Genomic DNA, 14,470 nt, shown 5'->3' with positions numbered 1-14,470 from the left:
CAAAATAAGGTCATACTGTCCAAACTTCTCTTCCCAATAAAGCATCGGTATATCTATAAAGTATCAAAATAACAAGGAAGCTTCGCAGAGAAAGAGTTCTTCATAGATTGTATCAAAAATCAATTCTTTGACGCTTTGAAGTATTCTTGATTATTCTCTCAGTTTCTTGATGCATCACCCGTGAATAACCTTAAGACATATTATAAAAGAAAACACTACGTAAATGTCAGAGTTCCGTGTAAAGGTCCCTCGTGTAGATAAATTAATTAACATTTTATGTCGTTCTGACAGAATCACACAGAATAGTATATTACTGCTTAATGAAAAATGTTCATTTGCATGGAATCTTTCTACAATTGACAACTTTTTAGTTGACATTTCCTTTATTATATTTGGGGTTTATGAAATAACCTCAAAACTATTTTTATAGGCATTTTACTAGAATGTGAGTTTGAGACGTAATCAAGGCCCTTGTTAAAGAAAATAAGTTTGATGAATAAGAATAAAGACAAAATATTTCAAAAATTATTACAAAAAGTCTGGAATGCCCTGGAAACATATACATCCGTATATGTCTTCAAACTAGAATTGTGAGATGAAATTTATGAAATAATCCACAGGAAAACTGCTATATATTTTATGCAAAAAGGTTTTCCCAATAAATAAGACAGATTGCAAGCATTTTACAAATCAAACTGAAGATAAATAATTTATATGTTACTTACAGCATAATAAGTTCACATTTTTTTAATGCAATAACATTTAAATAGGACATTTGAAAAATGGTAAAGACCCCTAAAATAGAAGAAAAAGACAATCAGTGGACAATCTTATAGTGACCAAAGTGTTCAGATGATACTTTGTTTTTAAATGTTTCTTAATAAATTGCCCTTCTGATTTTACCTTAAACAATCTCTTGTCTTTGAGTAAAGCAAGAAAAAAATTCAATATGTTCATTATCTATATTACACATACATTAAATATATATCGAACATATTTGTAGGAGCATATTTAAGTACCCTTTCCTCCTAGCTCTCTGGGGAAATATTAATAGACGACTGATGTTAGTTTCCTCAAGCAAACAAACTTTCTGGTTACTAAAGAACTCCGAATACATGGACACAATGTTAGAGTCCAATTAGCTTCTATTTTGCCTCAGTGACGGCTTTTCTGTCAGATAAATGTTTACGGATCAATACAAAGAAATAGTCATTAAGAGAATAAGCGAAGAGAAGATGTTTTCTATTTTGCCATCGATCACAGTTCATCGGTTCATCGTAATTCACTTTGCAAACTTGAGGAATCGAGCAACGGACTTTCTGCTGAGCAGGGAAACGCAACTAATTGTTCCATCAATATCAATCGGGCTTGCATAATATTTGACAGTTGGAAGCGGTAATTAGAGCAAAGTTTTTATCGCAAAGCAATCACCTCCAGAGGGAATCGATGAACATGCTTAAAAGAGTATGTGATTAAACAGTGAGAGTCATTTTATCAGGACTCCAAGAAGTTTTACATGTCCTGAACATCAGATTCTTTTTTCTAAATTGCTTATTTTTCTTTAAAGAAATAGGATGTTAATTACTAGAATTAAGTGATTAATAGCATATCTAGTATCTACTTCTGATGGTAAATAACTAGAAAGAACTATAAGAATCGAAATCCATTACCTAAAGACACATCAACGATATATCTATTATTATAACAGTTTCCCTGTACATAGTCACATATTTATTGACGTCCGTGAATACAATGTTATCTCATGGAATTTGCTATCTCAAATATAAGTCTTTTAATAAAAAAAACTTAGATGTTGCACAACTGGTAAGGACGCCCTTTTTGAGAAATTTCACTCATACAGAAACGTCACAGTGTACTTTATTTTTTGACATTTACTCGACGCTTATAGTCATTGAACAGAGAGGGATCCTTGTGCCAACGCCTACCGTGACACAGGACCTCAGTTTTTTTTATTCGTGACTAAATTAAAGGACCCCTTTAACTTCAAAGTACCCAGCGCATGGCTGAAGGAGCAGTTACTGTCTATTTTTATCGACTAAGGCTGTTACGGGCTAGATTCGTAATTTAACGAACACGGAGCAGCGATCTTCCGACTTAGTAGCTACCGTGACGGTTCAAGTAATAAGAATCATATGATAGGTCTAGTCCATTTAGTCAATTGAATGATTTACTGGTTGTATATTGCTTAACATCCCTTCCGAGAAGTTATAACTCATAGAGAAATTCCACCACTTGCCGGTAGAGAGCTGCAAATTTTGTCCTCAGCACTCAGAGATTGAACAGGAAGGGATCTTTTTCGTTCCAGCACTTAGGCACTTACTGCGACACAGGACCTCGGTTTATGCGGTCTCATCTGAAGGACTTCATGTCCCACAGTGAAATTTGAACCGGTGAAGTAACCATAAACTCAGTACTTTGCGACTCTAGAGCAGACGCTCTAACTACAGCGCCACGAGGGCGACATTAGTCAATACAATGGTCACTGAATCGTCTAGATCTGAAAATGTTACTGAACGACAAATTTCTGCTATTCCTTAACATTTTAGTGCATTTTCTATTCAAATTGAATGATAGAGTATCGTCTGGAGAAATATTTCCAGACCATCTCACACGTTTCATGTATTTGTTACACTGTTAAGGAACGGAACATAATAAATCACAGGCGAAAGAGACAATCTATCGATTTTATCCAGCACAACTTCTAAATGGTTGAAGTTGAAAAAAAACAATTATTTAAAACGTTTGTTCGCCATAAAAATGAGAGAGAGAGAGAGAGAGAGAGAACATTGTGTTTGTTAGAACATGAACATTTCTGTCACAACTAAAAAAAAAACTAGTTTTAATTGAGTTATTTTAATTAAATCTAGGTTAATATTGAAGGTGAAAACTCGTACATAAAATATTTATTAGATTATATTATATATTTTGATTCTGTTAAGTATTGATTCTAATAAGTTAAGGAAATCTTAATTTCGAATTATAAAGGACTAAGTTCTGTACATGTGTATCATTTACACTAGAATGGTCACCCATGTGGCGGAGTGGTTCAAGCGTTTGTTCTAGAGTCGCTAGGAATTGATACTTAACTCAAAGTTTAAAATTACTCGCTTATTCAGCGGGTTGTTAAGACCGTATCATTCGAGGTCCGTTTGCTCAGTTGCCACGATAAAGATACTTCATTGCTCAAAGGCTTGGAGTTCCCAGTTTGAGTCTAAATTGTACAGTTCTCACGTGTTAGTAGCGGTGTCTTCATATGAAAAGAGACAACCAAACATATAAACAAAACTCACAAAACGCACTTGTCACATAGCTCATTCACGGGGATATTGAATGATTAAAAGATTGTTCTCACAATTAAGAAAAAGACCCATGAGATACCGGTTGTGTAATATCGTTTCGCAACTGCTTGGGTATAAAACTTTATATAAATAATGAATGACTTATTTGATAACAAACATTGAAATATTTCAAAAAATCCTACCTCTTCTATAATCATGTATAAACATCCTTAGTTTAACGTTAAAGAATATCACAAATTGATTTTTGCTTGAATCCGGGCACACAATGCAGACAGACCAGTTGCCATTATATCACTAACATTTTTTTCTCTAAAATTGACATACAAAACTCTCAAGGGACCATTGTATCGTAGACAGATTTCTTCGCCGGAAACTAGAAGTCTTCAGGTCTTGAGAGAGTGGCTTGCTGATATCGATAGACATACATGTAAGTAAAGGCGTGAATTGTCTACACAGAATGAAATGTTAATATTGCACACATGTTCAAATATAATTTTTCTGTTTGTCTTTATTCAGAAAAAGGGGATTAAAACAAATAGTCTGGTCCAATTAATAGAAAAAAATACTTCTAACGAAAAATAATTATTATTTGGTCAAGCATAGTTTTTCAAACCTATTTCGAGTATGCTGAATCCGAAAATAACATGCTGGCTTTCATGAAAATGGCGTTAAAGAGGTCAAAATGACGAGTCAAAATGGTGGACATCCATTTTTGTTTTAAATTTTCTCTTAATGTCGTTTAAAATGGAGAATTAATAAGTGAATATCTAACTGAGTGTAATTAAAGTATAAAAATGATAATAGAATGCTAACATTATTAGTTTAACTCAGAAAATTTAGTCGTTTCCACAATTAATTCGAATTTTCTCTGATTTTTTTGGTCTCTTGCTCTATATTCCGCTTTGTTAAGGATTTTACCTTTGCAAATATCCACACACTACAGATTTGTAATTTATACCTCTGCATCTCACTATTCTACAACTGAATGATGCGCCATGGCGCAGCTGTAAGATAAAAGTCAAAATAGCGATTCAAAATGGCGAAAATTCATCTTTTTTTTTTTAAAAAAAAAAAATTTCTTTATGTTGTTTACATAGGAAAAAGGATTTGTGAATATCTTACTGAGCGTAGTACAACTACGTAAAAATGCCAACAGAACACAAATTTGATCATTTTAAATAAAAAAATTAGTCGTTTAAATTTAAGATGTGTTACTTAGCTCGAAATGGTAATTCAAAATGATGTCTGATACATGTACACTCGAATTTCGTAGAAACTGCTTAATTCTGATTCGTTTTGCAGAAAATAAATTACACTTAAATTGTTTTTCATAATATATAGTATATATAGTATATTGATTAGTCCCATAAATATGAACAAAAAATACTTGAAAAAATTCATTTTTTACTGGAAATAGTTAAAACAAACTTGACTTAAGAGTTTCCAAATATCCCCCTTCGTATTTGACCGTACGTGTTCCAAAGCCTTTTAGCCCCACCAAAAATCAATCCCGAATCGCTGTCATTTTCAACTCGCACTTCAACCTCAACATCCCTCGGCACACCAACAAATATAACTGAAAAAAATTCTTGTCCGATTTCATCGAACACTTTGTTCTAGCTTTTAAGCACTAATAAGAACTTAGCACGAGGGGTTATCAAAAAATTCGTGGACTGGGGCTATAAAATTAATACAATATAGTCTACGCTTTCAAAATTTATATGGAACATAAAAAAACAAAAAACAAAGAACTGTTGAAAATTTTAGCCTGATACGTTCATTATTTGCCAAATTATAAAAAAAATGAAAACGACATTATAGGGTCTCCCGGCGCTGTCGTCCTTTATTTTCATGACGTCCTACAGCGTCATTGTTTTTTTAATGTCCGCTTCTTTTACCTCATACACTTTTTTGATAAGATTCCCCGGAGCTGAGTAAGGACTTAAACCCGTCATGTTTATATGACTTTACAATGTCACGAACAGTGGCATTCAATGAATATATTCCAAATGGATAAATACATAGGGAGAGGTCCTCGCTTGATTGTGCGGGCATATTTTGCTTTTGGAAGTTCAACATCTACGACACATGAACAACGTCTTTTTCTTACGTGATTGTTTTTCACACCTTGAGTGCATATCGACATCAACTGTGTATCCCTTTTCTCTCTGAATCTATTTTGACATTAAAAGACAAGAACTTTGGATGCATATTATTTCTCTGTAGCCAGTTTTAACATATTTTAGGTCCATATCAGTTTTTTTCATGGGCAAAACTTTATAGAATGTTGGAAACGGAAACCCCTCCCCCTTTTGACGTCATTTTAAGGCCAGATTTGTTTGGACATTCCGTTAAAAAATATACGATAAAATTTCATAGAACTTCCAGAATGAAGTGAAAAATTAATATTTTATGGAATAATTGTGTTCCGACACATACCTGAATTAACGGGAATTTTGGATGTCAAATGTTCATATAAAAATAGTTTTTTCTCAGTTACACTTAGGTCGCAAGAACGTCGTGTTCGAGGTTACGCCGCCTGGACATACCATTGCTTACAAAAACATTACTAATTATTATTAAAAAATAAAATTTATGATTTATGGTTTATTCTTTAGATAGAAAAGATGATGCTAATTAGATATTCTAAAATTCATTGATGTGCCTAAAGCGGTTTTAATTTTATGACGCTAGTCCACGAAATTTTTGATAATCCCTCGTATTATCCCCTAGCATTCTCTATTCCAGCTTTATTTGCTATATGTGTCAGTCTGTCTTCGGAATTTTGGTATTTTCAACACTCAAATAAAATGGTGCCCCGTGTCAAGTATGACAACCCCATTGGCATGTAAAAGATTGTTTCTCTGGAGTTCGAAAAAGAGTAAGCTCACTGCGGGGCGTCATAGAAACCAAAATCCTTCAAAAACTGATTATTTAAACTGATAGTCCGCCGAAACATGGCTGAAAAATTGCCGATTCGGCGTTAAACAATATACAATCAATCAAGCAACACTCAGAAAACAACACATTTATGTTGAAATGTGAAAATTCTATTTTGTTTAATTTCCAAAACCATATGCAAAATGAACTAGAGGTACTGAGAGCAATTAGTTCACTAAATGATAGACTGGTCTCCCATATGAATATAATAATGGCAGTGTCCATGTTTTGCTACGGTAAACTTTAAAAATGTGTTCGGATCAAAAAGTAAAATAGGAGGTCACAATGACAATACGAGGGGTGATCAAAACGTTCGCGAACTATCTCTATATTTACAGAATAAAGTTTGGCACACATAGAGTCATACACATGTTCTAAAAATAGCATATGTAATGGAACGTATTGCCCCGTGTTTGTGACGTCACAATGTGAAAATGACGTCATAAGGTAGATCACTTGTAGAAAAAAAAGGTTGACTCAGTCGTTTTCGAGAAACGAACGGCTGTAAATTAAACGTATACATCTTAGAAATTCCTTTGTAATAATTTGTACACGTTTTATGAAGACAAAAGACTTGGCATAAGTTCTGTCATTAATTGGATTAATTTAATTATTTAAGTGAAGGAAGAGAGATGTTTAAAAATGATGTTTGTTCTGTTCCCCGGTGAAAGCAAAATGGGAGAGAGACGTATCCTTTGTTATGCAATTTGATTTGAAAGATCGCCAATTTACAGTTAGAATATTCGCCATTTTGAATCGCCATTTGACTTCTAACTTACAGCTGCACTATCATTCAATTGTAAAATAGTGAGATGTAGAGGGAATAATACAAATCTGCATTGTATGGATATTTGCAAAGGTAAAATCCTGAACAAAAAAGAATATAGAAACAATAGATAAAAATCAGAGAAAATTCGAATTAAGTGTAGAAACGACTAAAGAACTATATGCGGTATTAACCAACATTTGCCCCCCAAAATCAAACTTTGATGGAGTAATATTTAATTAAGTCCTTAAACAGGGGAGTATATGCTGACTTCAAAGCACTGAATAATTTCATAAGCAATGACGTCATATGTACGTAATGACGTCACAAATATGACGTAAATTTCAGTTTTTTATGAATTTTGCAGAAAAATGTACATATTTCGTCGATATTTTAAATAAAAGTCACCGAGCGCATGTGTGTTCAGGATAAATATTTTGATATAATGTGTAGAATGATAATATCAATGAAATATGTCAATATTGTTCCTGAACACACATGCGCTCTATAAATTTTAAAGCTTAAATTGTTGAAATTTTGTCCATTTTGTCCTCTTTCTGAAAAAGGATATAAAATCGGACTAGTTTGTGACGTCATTAAAACAGAAATTGTGAATACACTGCTCTGGAACTATAATATTTTCTGTTAACTTATATTTCTCGTACAATTTATTGAATTCAGCACATTTCAGGAAGTTTTCAAAATTTGACTTTTGTGGGGGCAAACATATGCAATATACCGCATATAGTTCTTTTCAGAGTTTAACTAATAATGTTAGCATTCTATTATAATTTTTATAGTTTTATTACATGCAGTTAGATATTCATTCATTAATTCTCCATTTCGAACGAGAAAAAATTAGAAAAAATGGATGTCCGCCATTTTGACCTCTTTAACGCTATTTTCATGAAGGCCAGCATGTTTTTTCGGATTCAGCATACCCGAAATAGATTTAAAAAACTATGCTGGACCAAATAATAATTATTTGCCGTTAGAAGTTATTTCTAGCCTTCTTTTTAAAAATCAGGACTAGACTAAAAGAGAGAATTTTAGTTATATAAATGAAGATAGGCAAAGATGTAAATAAAAGGCGTGAACTGTACATGTCTACGGAAGGAAATGTTAAGATTGCACAGAAATCCATTTTTCTGGGTGTCTTTTTTCACTACAAAGGCGCTAAAAACACATACTATGGATTCAATTTATTTATATTAGTACAAGGTAGTATGTGATATTTTATTCTTTAAATTAAAAATAAGGACCAAAAGTTCTCAGAAAAAAAGGACTATTTGTTATAATATAGCCTCACAAGTCCATGTTGTACTGCATACTACAGGTGAAAATTTCAGGTAAGTTATTCAGGCTTTTTCCAAATAAATATCTGTATAATTTAAACATTACTTCTTCAACATCCAATTATGAACACGAGGATTATATATTATGATATGAACACTGAGAGAAATCGTTGTTTCTTGCTAAAACGGTTCAAAGAATGTAAATTTCTCATTTCTGTAATAATGTCCGTCAGAATATTTGTCATATTGTAGAAAACCGGTGGGAGAAAGGATTCATTTACAGATGAATATGACACGAATACTATTTTAACAAGAAGTAAATAAAACATTGACAGTTAATTTTTTTGTAAAAAAAGAAATTGTACAGACAAAAAATTTCAAAAAGTCTAAAAGAACTAAAAGTTACTGTTGATTTAATCGATAGACGTAAATACAGGACATTGTTTATTTTTATGCAAGATACATGTATGTGGGCGTTTGAGCTTGCCTATATACTACAGTATAAAACGAGAGATAACTCAATCATTATTCAAGTGAAGTATTCAGAGTGCCGCCCAGAAGTGCCTTAAATAGTTCTGATTTTTTTAAAATGCTGTCTTTGTTAATTTTTGTACGGCGAGTTGTTGTTGAAGCATTGCATGAAAACTACATAACAAGTACAGTTTTTCCGGCAATGATACCATTCGTATATGTACGTCCCCTTATTATAAACAAAGAAAAATTTTTGATAAACAGTAAATTTTTGTTATTGATTTATAAATGAATCAGGGGCATGATTTACAAAATAACTTACGACTAATACCATAAATTTTCCTTATAAAAATTAAACATTATTATACGAATTCGATGATTGTAGATATATATTTTTTTAATTTTGAATAATACCGTGTACCTCTTTTAAATAATGCAGCGAAAACATACCTAAAGCTTAAATTTCTATAAAAATATCCCTTAATTTCCAAATAAAGTGTTTATCTCTCCATCATCACCGACTAATAGGGCAATGAGATTTGCATTATAACTTACAAATGGGAATTTCATACACGTGTTCCAAGCGAAATTGAATATTATACAATTATCCACTGGCTTTGAGTTAGGAAAATCATTTAGCAAACCTTTGACAGGAACTATTCCCGGAGGGCGTTCTCAAGGGAAGCAGATCCTGGGCCCGCCGTTAAAAAAAATACTTAAATGTAGGTCTGAGATAGTTAGAATATTCTAACTGTGTCTCGGTACAAGCCCTCACCACAGTTAGAATACGTCCCATATACTTGCAATGTAGCAAATCGGAGCGGATCCGCTCCGAAACGAATTTGAAGAATATAAAAGGATTTGCACTGGAAATTACTACCAAATTAATCAAAACAAACCTTTTTGAGATTGCTTATGCCTTTTATCCCAGAAAATAATCCATCTAAAGACGAAAATCCAATTAATTTCCTCAACGTTTTTCTCTCGCTTCAAATTTACCTGCCATGTTTACATTCGGAACTCTCTAGATTGTTCATAGTAAAAGCACTGATTGTAGTGAGTGCGAGTTATCGCCCATGTTTTTTTTTTTTTGGTATATTACGAATACATGGATCGAATTCTATCGTTAAACCCGGTCCGTAGGACAGTATCGTTTTAACGATAGAACGTTCTATCTAGGTCTGAGAATGCTCTTAAGTCTGAGAATATTCTCAAATCCAAAATTCTCAGACTCTTTGGCCTTCATAAAAAAGTTGAGACAAATAAAAATTTATTAAACTCTGTTTTATTCTCAAATTCTCAGCTGAGTAATTCTCAAGACTTGAATTGAGATTTTTTATTGAGAATTCTCAAAGTTTTATAACGGCAGACCCTGTTATATGTTTTTGTGATAGATCTTTCCACTCATTGCCATTAAAAAATCTTTTTTATAACTCTGATGTATAATATCTGATGATTTGAAATCACAAATTTTACAAGCGCGGTATGTCCTTGTGGAACTGTCTTGCTGTCACAAACCATTCTTATTCTAGAAAGTCAAACTTGGCGTTTAAACGCTGATTGATAATATTCTTTGCGGTGTAGAAGTAAAACATTTACCCCGAAGTATTGTTCTTTCATATCTAAAAATTCACAGACTTTAAACAAGAGCGATTTTACATGTTCCTCCTTTAGTCTATGCAAAACATTTTAGCATATAATATGTAAAAGAAATTTTTAAAAATATATATGTAGTTTATATGATAATGATACATGTGTATTTATAACTTATAAATGTGGAATGACACATTTGTTTAAATGTGTTATATGAAAGGAATGAAATAATAAAAATTCACCTGGAATACAAATGTGGTCACAATTGTCCTTAAGATTTTCTTGAAGACGGCTTACCATTTAAGCGTCCCCATTTGAGTGAACAAAAATATCGAGAGGGACGTTTAACAACATACAAACAAACAAAAACCATTACATTAAATGAATATGAATAGGGAAAATGACAAATATTTGGTAAAAAGTAGCAAAGCATAAGCAAAGTACTTGTGAACATAATATTTAGTCTTCAACAAGAAAAGGAGGAAAGCAACAAAAGAGCCTTAACCACGTATTTTCACAGTTACGATCTGAAAGAAAATAATTTAAAACCAAGCTCGATGAAGAGTGGGCTATGGAGATGAAGTTCTGTAAGTATTATGTATCTTACATCACAATTAATGAAGCGAGTAAAATATAAAATATCTCTTATTAAGTTAAAGATTTTTTCCCTAAGGAACTTAGTGTGAGGAAATCTAGTGACACATAAAGGGCACTAAAAACTGACGTTTACAATTGCTTATTCCTATTCCTCATTACACACATATCAAATATAAAGGAATTTCTAGTTTATCCTAAAACAAAAATTAATAAATTGCCTTCCTACTCAATATCTTACAACATATGAATTTACAAATAAATGCGTGCTCCTTTAAAACATCAAGGTACATGTATGATTTTCTTGAGAGGGAAGCCACGAAGAATCGGGTATTTTAGTCATGTTAATTACATAAAGTATATATATAAAAACACTTAATTGTTTGTTATATTAAGTTTAATAAAAATCTCATTTATCATGAAATCGTTTCTTCTTTCTAGAATAATATATATAAAAAAAATCACTTACCGTGAAAAGATTTGTTTCTCGCATCAAAGCTTAAGATGAACAAAATCAAGTAGTTAGTAAGTAAGCATTTGATCATCAACTTATTATCAACATTTAAAAAAATATAAGGAGAGAGAGAGAGAGAGAGAGAGAGAGAGAGAGAGAGAGAGAGAGAGAGAGAGAGAGAGAGGAGATTCATACCTTAGGTGATTCTCCTTTGAAATGTGATGTTAATTCTGGAACAAAACTTTCATACCAAACATCTTAAGAGTTTCATTTGCTATATAAATGTTAACATGTTTAAATATTTTGTTATGTTAATACATGTAATTAGATATAAAGATAATGATTAAAGCTATATAAATAAAACATTTTCACTTTTCTTTTTAAGTTCCAGTAAAACAGAAAATATAATTTTTTCTATGCTTTCAAAAACAACCCAAAATTGCACAACAAACTAGCATATTTATACTTACTTTTTTCGAAAGCACTACATTAAAAACTACTTTTATATGGTCTTACATGTACAATGTATCTGATGGAATGAACAAAAGCATGCAACGATATACAGTTTAAGAAAATTTATGAAATATATCACCAACGAAGACCAACACTTTTAATAATTTAGTGCAAAAAACATTCTTGCTTGCAGAAACTTCAAGCACAGCATTTAAAACACGTACACACACAACAAAGGAAACATTACATGTACAACACCGCAGACTCGATGTTTTCATGACATTTTAAATGTTTTTATAAAATCTCTGATTACGAGTATATAAATTTTAATTTTCATTTTGAAGATGTCTCGTTTTTATGTAATCAAATCTGCGCAAATATAATTCATGAATTTTTTCTTCATTCTAAGTGAAGTTGAAATACAAAATAAATGCAGTACAGTTTATGAATTCAGCGAATGCGTGCTTTTTTGCTTAAGGAGTCTTCACACATTGAAAACACACATGCAAACAAAATATATCCATTTTTTATTCCATATGCATGAAAGGAACAAACAAATGCAAAGTAATGTTTTGTCTTACTCTTCAGTATGTTTGGCATTAGCTGAAAAGAAATAATTGATTTCTTATTAGCTAATTGTATGTTTTAGCTAACATTACGCATGAATAGAAAATGATCTAATTAAAACACATAGACATATGATTTTTATTTAAATATTCAGAAAAATACCCATGGCCAATTTTTTGTACATTTTTTCAGATGTAAAGACTGTTATGAATATAATGCAAAAAAAAAAAAAAAAAAAAAAACAAAAACAAAAAAAAAAAAACATCTTTTTCCTTGTCTCTCCTATGGTCTAAAGTTAAAATCACAGAATGTTTGTGTTTCATTCTTGAAAATAGCATTTTGTTTTATCTACTTATGCCGAAATGGATATAAAAGTATTTTATGTCCAGCTTCAGAAATTAGAAAATGGGGTTATTTTTATACAAATTTGACATCTGAAATAAAACCAGAGTTAATCGGAGGCTGACTAGTTTTTTTAAATTTCAAACTTTTCAATAATATTCCATTCGATTTAATAAAATAAGTTTTTAAAATATGAAGAGAAACAACGAATAAATTTTGTCTATCGCAGTATTACAAGACTGTCTAGGTGTTATTATAACGTTGCTTTTCAGCTGATTCATATGCCAATCATTTTCATCTCTAACATGTCAATTTTTTATTTGAATTTGTTATTGCTGCAATTTGCACAGTGTAGTCCTAACTGTTTTAAATGTGTACATAGTCATTTATGATATGTAGTACTAATATAATGTTGGTCAAAAGCTCTACAGAGCTTATGTTTCTGTTATAATCATCCGACTAAAATGAAATTTTCTGATTCTGATTCTGATATTGTTTTAAGTTATTGTATTATATAATTCGATATGCCTCTAAATGCTACATTCAAAACCTCTTGCATAAATCTTACGGGGTACACTATTTGTGTCTTCAGGTTTAAGATAAATGCGCATGGAAATATTATTATAAATGCGCATGGAAATATTATATTCTTGCCGTGTTGCGGTAGACAAAACCTAGAACTGTGCTTAATTGGATAATTTTTTACAATTCTTAAATGAATCTAATTGAACTTTGTCAAAAGTTTGGAGAAAGAAGATTTGTAGTGACATTTTTTATAAGAAAAAAATTTCGATTATCAAAGATTTTATAGCAGTACATGTGTTGACATAATTTCTTGAAAATTCTCCCATTTACTTTTGTTCAAACACTGTACCCAAATACAGTTATCAATTTAATTGCCTAGTGGTAAGTTTAAAAAAGTGAATAAGAGGAAGATTAAAGAGTTCGAAGGACATCATAATACAGCAATTGACATAAAAAGTAGTCCAACTTCTAAATTAAATATTAAACAAAATAATCATTTTTGTCCACGCAGATGATTTGCATATGTAGTGCCAAGCGATTTGCAGAGATTTGCAAGGAAAGAAATAATCCCAACACAGACGTTTTCATGAACTACGCACAGTGTTTTCAAGTCTATAAGACTAGAAGAAAAAACACATTGCAAAATACAAAATGTTAACATAAACTCAAGTGATTTTGTTAATTACACTGACAACAATAAAAAAAGAATGTTGCATCTACCTATGTACTTTATTACTTAGATAAAAAAAAAAGCAAATAGTCATACTGAAGTTACAATCAAATTTCATCATTAACCTAATTTTTACTTTTTATCATATACATTTCCATAAACTCAGATTTTTGCGTTTCAGTTATATTAGGGCGAATGTTTTAATAACTTGTTTTAAACCATTTGTAATCTTTTCTGTGTACTCTTAATTTGACAGCAGAAAATTCAGTCTCCCTGATTAATACATAAGGGGCTCACGAAAGGTGTAACTGGCCAACAAGGGATGCTTACTCTTCCCTGGCACCTGATCCCGCCCCTTGAATTTCCAGACATCCATGTCTTATGTCTTCTTTTCATGGTTGTGTTGTTGATAGATATTTTTCGAAATCGATCACTGTTTATTCGCCTCACCTTTTACATTACAATACATTTGATTGTGAT

General features: G+C 31.6%; 1 protein-coding gene across 3 annotated transcripts in view; it reads right to left on the bottom strand.

Moving 5' to 3' along the window:
• LOC134272949 (suppressor of lurcher protein 1-like) overlaps positions 1 to 11,521 on the bottom strand; it is a 53,264-nt gene extending 41,743 nt beyond the window's left edge. For 2 of the 3 annotated variants that reach the window (XM_062755124.1, XM_062755139.1), the window contains exon 1: positions 11,449 to 11,521. In XM_062755124.1, coding sequence (XP_062611108.1) covers positions 11,449 to 11,472 — 24 coding nt within the window. In that variant the 5' untranslated portion in view covers positions 11,473 to 11,521. Of the gene's footprint in view, positions 1 to 3,502; positions 3,593 to 11,448 lie in introns of those variants that run through there. The other variant, XM_062755128.1, reaches the window with a different exon arrangement.
• Positions 11,522 to 14,470: the final 2,949 nt, after the last annotated feature.

The sequence above is a fragment of the Saccostrea cucullata genome, unplaced genomic scaffold, assembly GCF_032062105.1.
Source record: "Saccostrea cucullata isolate Sc308-1 unplaced genomic scaffold, CSIRO_AGI_Scuc_v1 ctg655, whole genome shotgun sequence".
NCBI lineage: Eukaryota > Metazoa > Mollusca > Bivalvia > Ostreida > Ostreidae > Saccostrea > Saccostrea cuccullata.
This window is presented reverse-complemented; position numbering and strand designations above follow the sequence as displayed.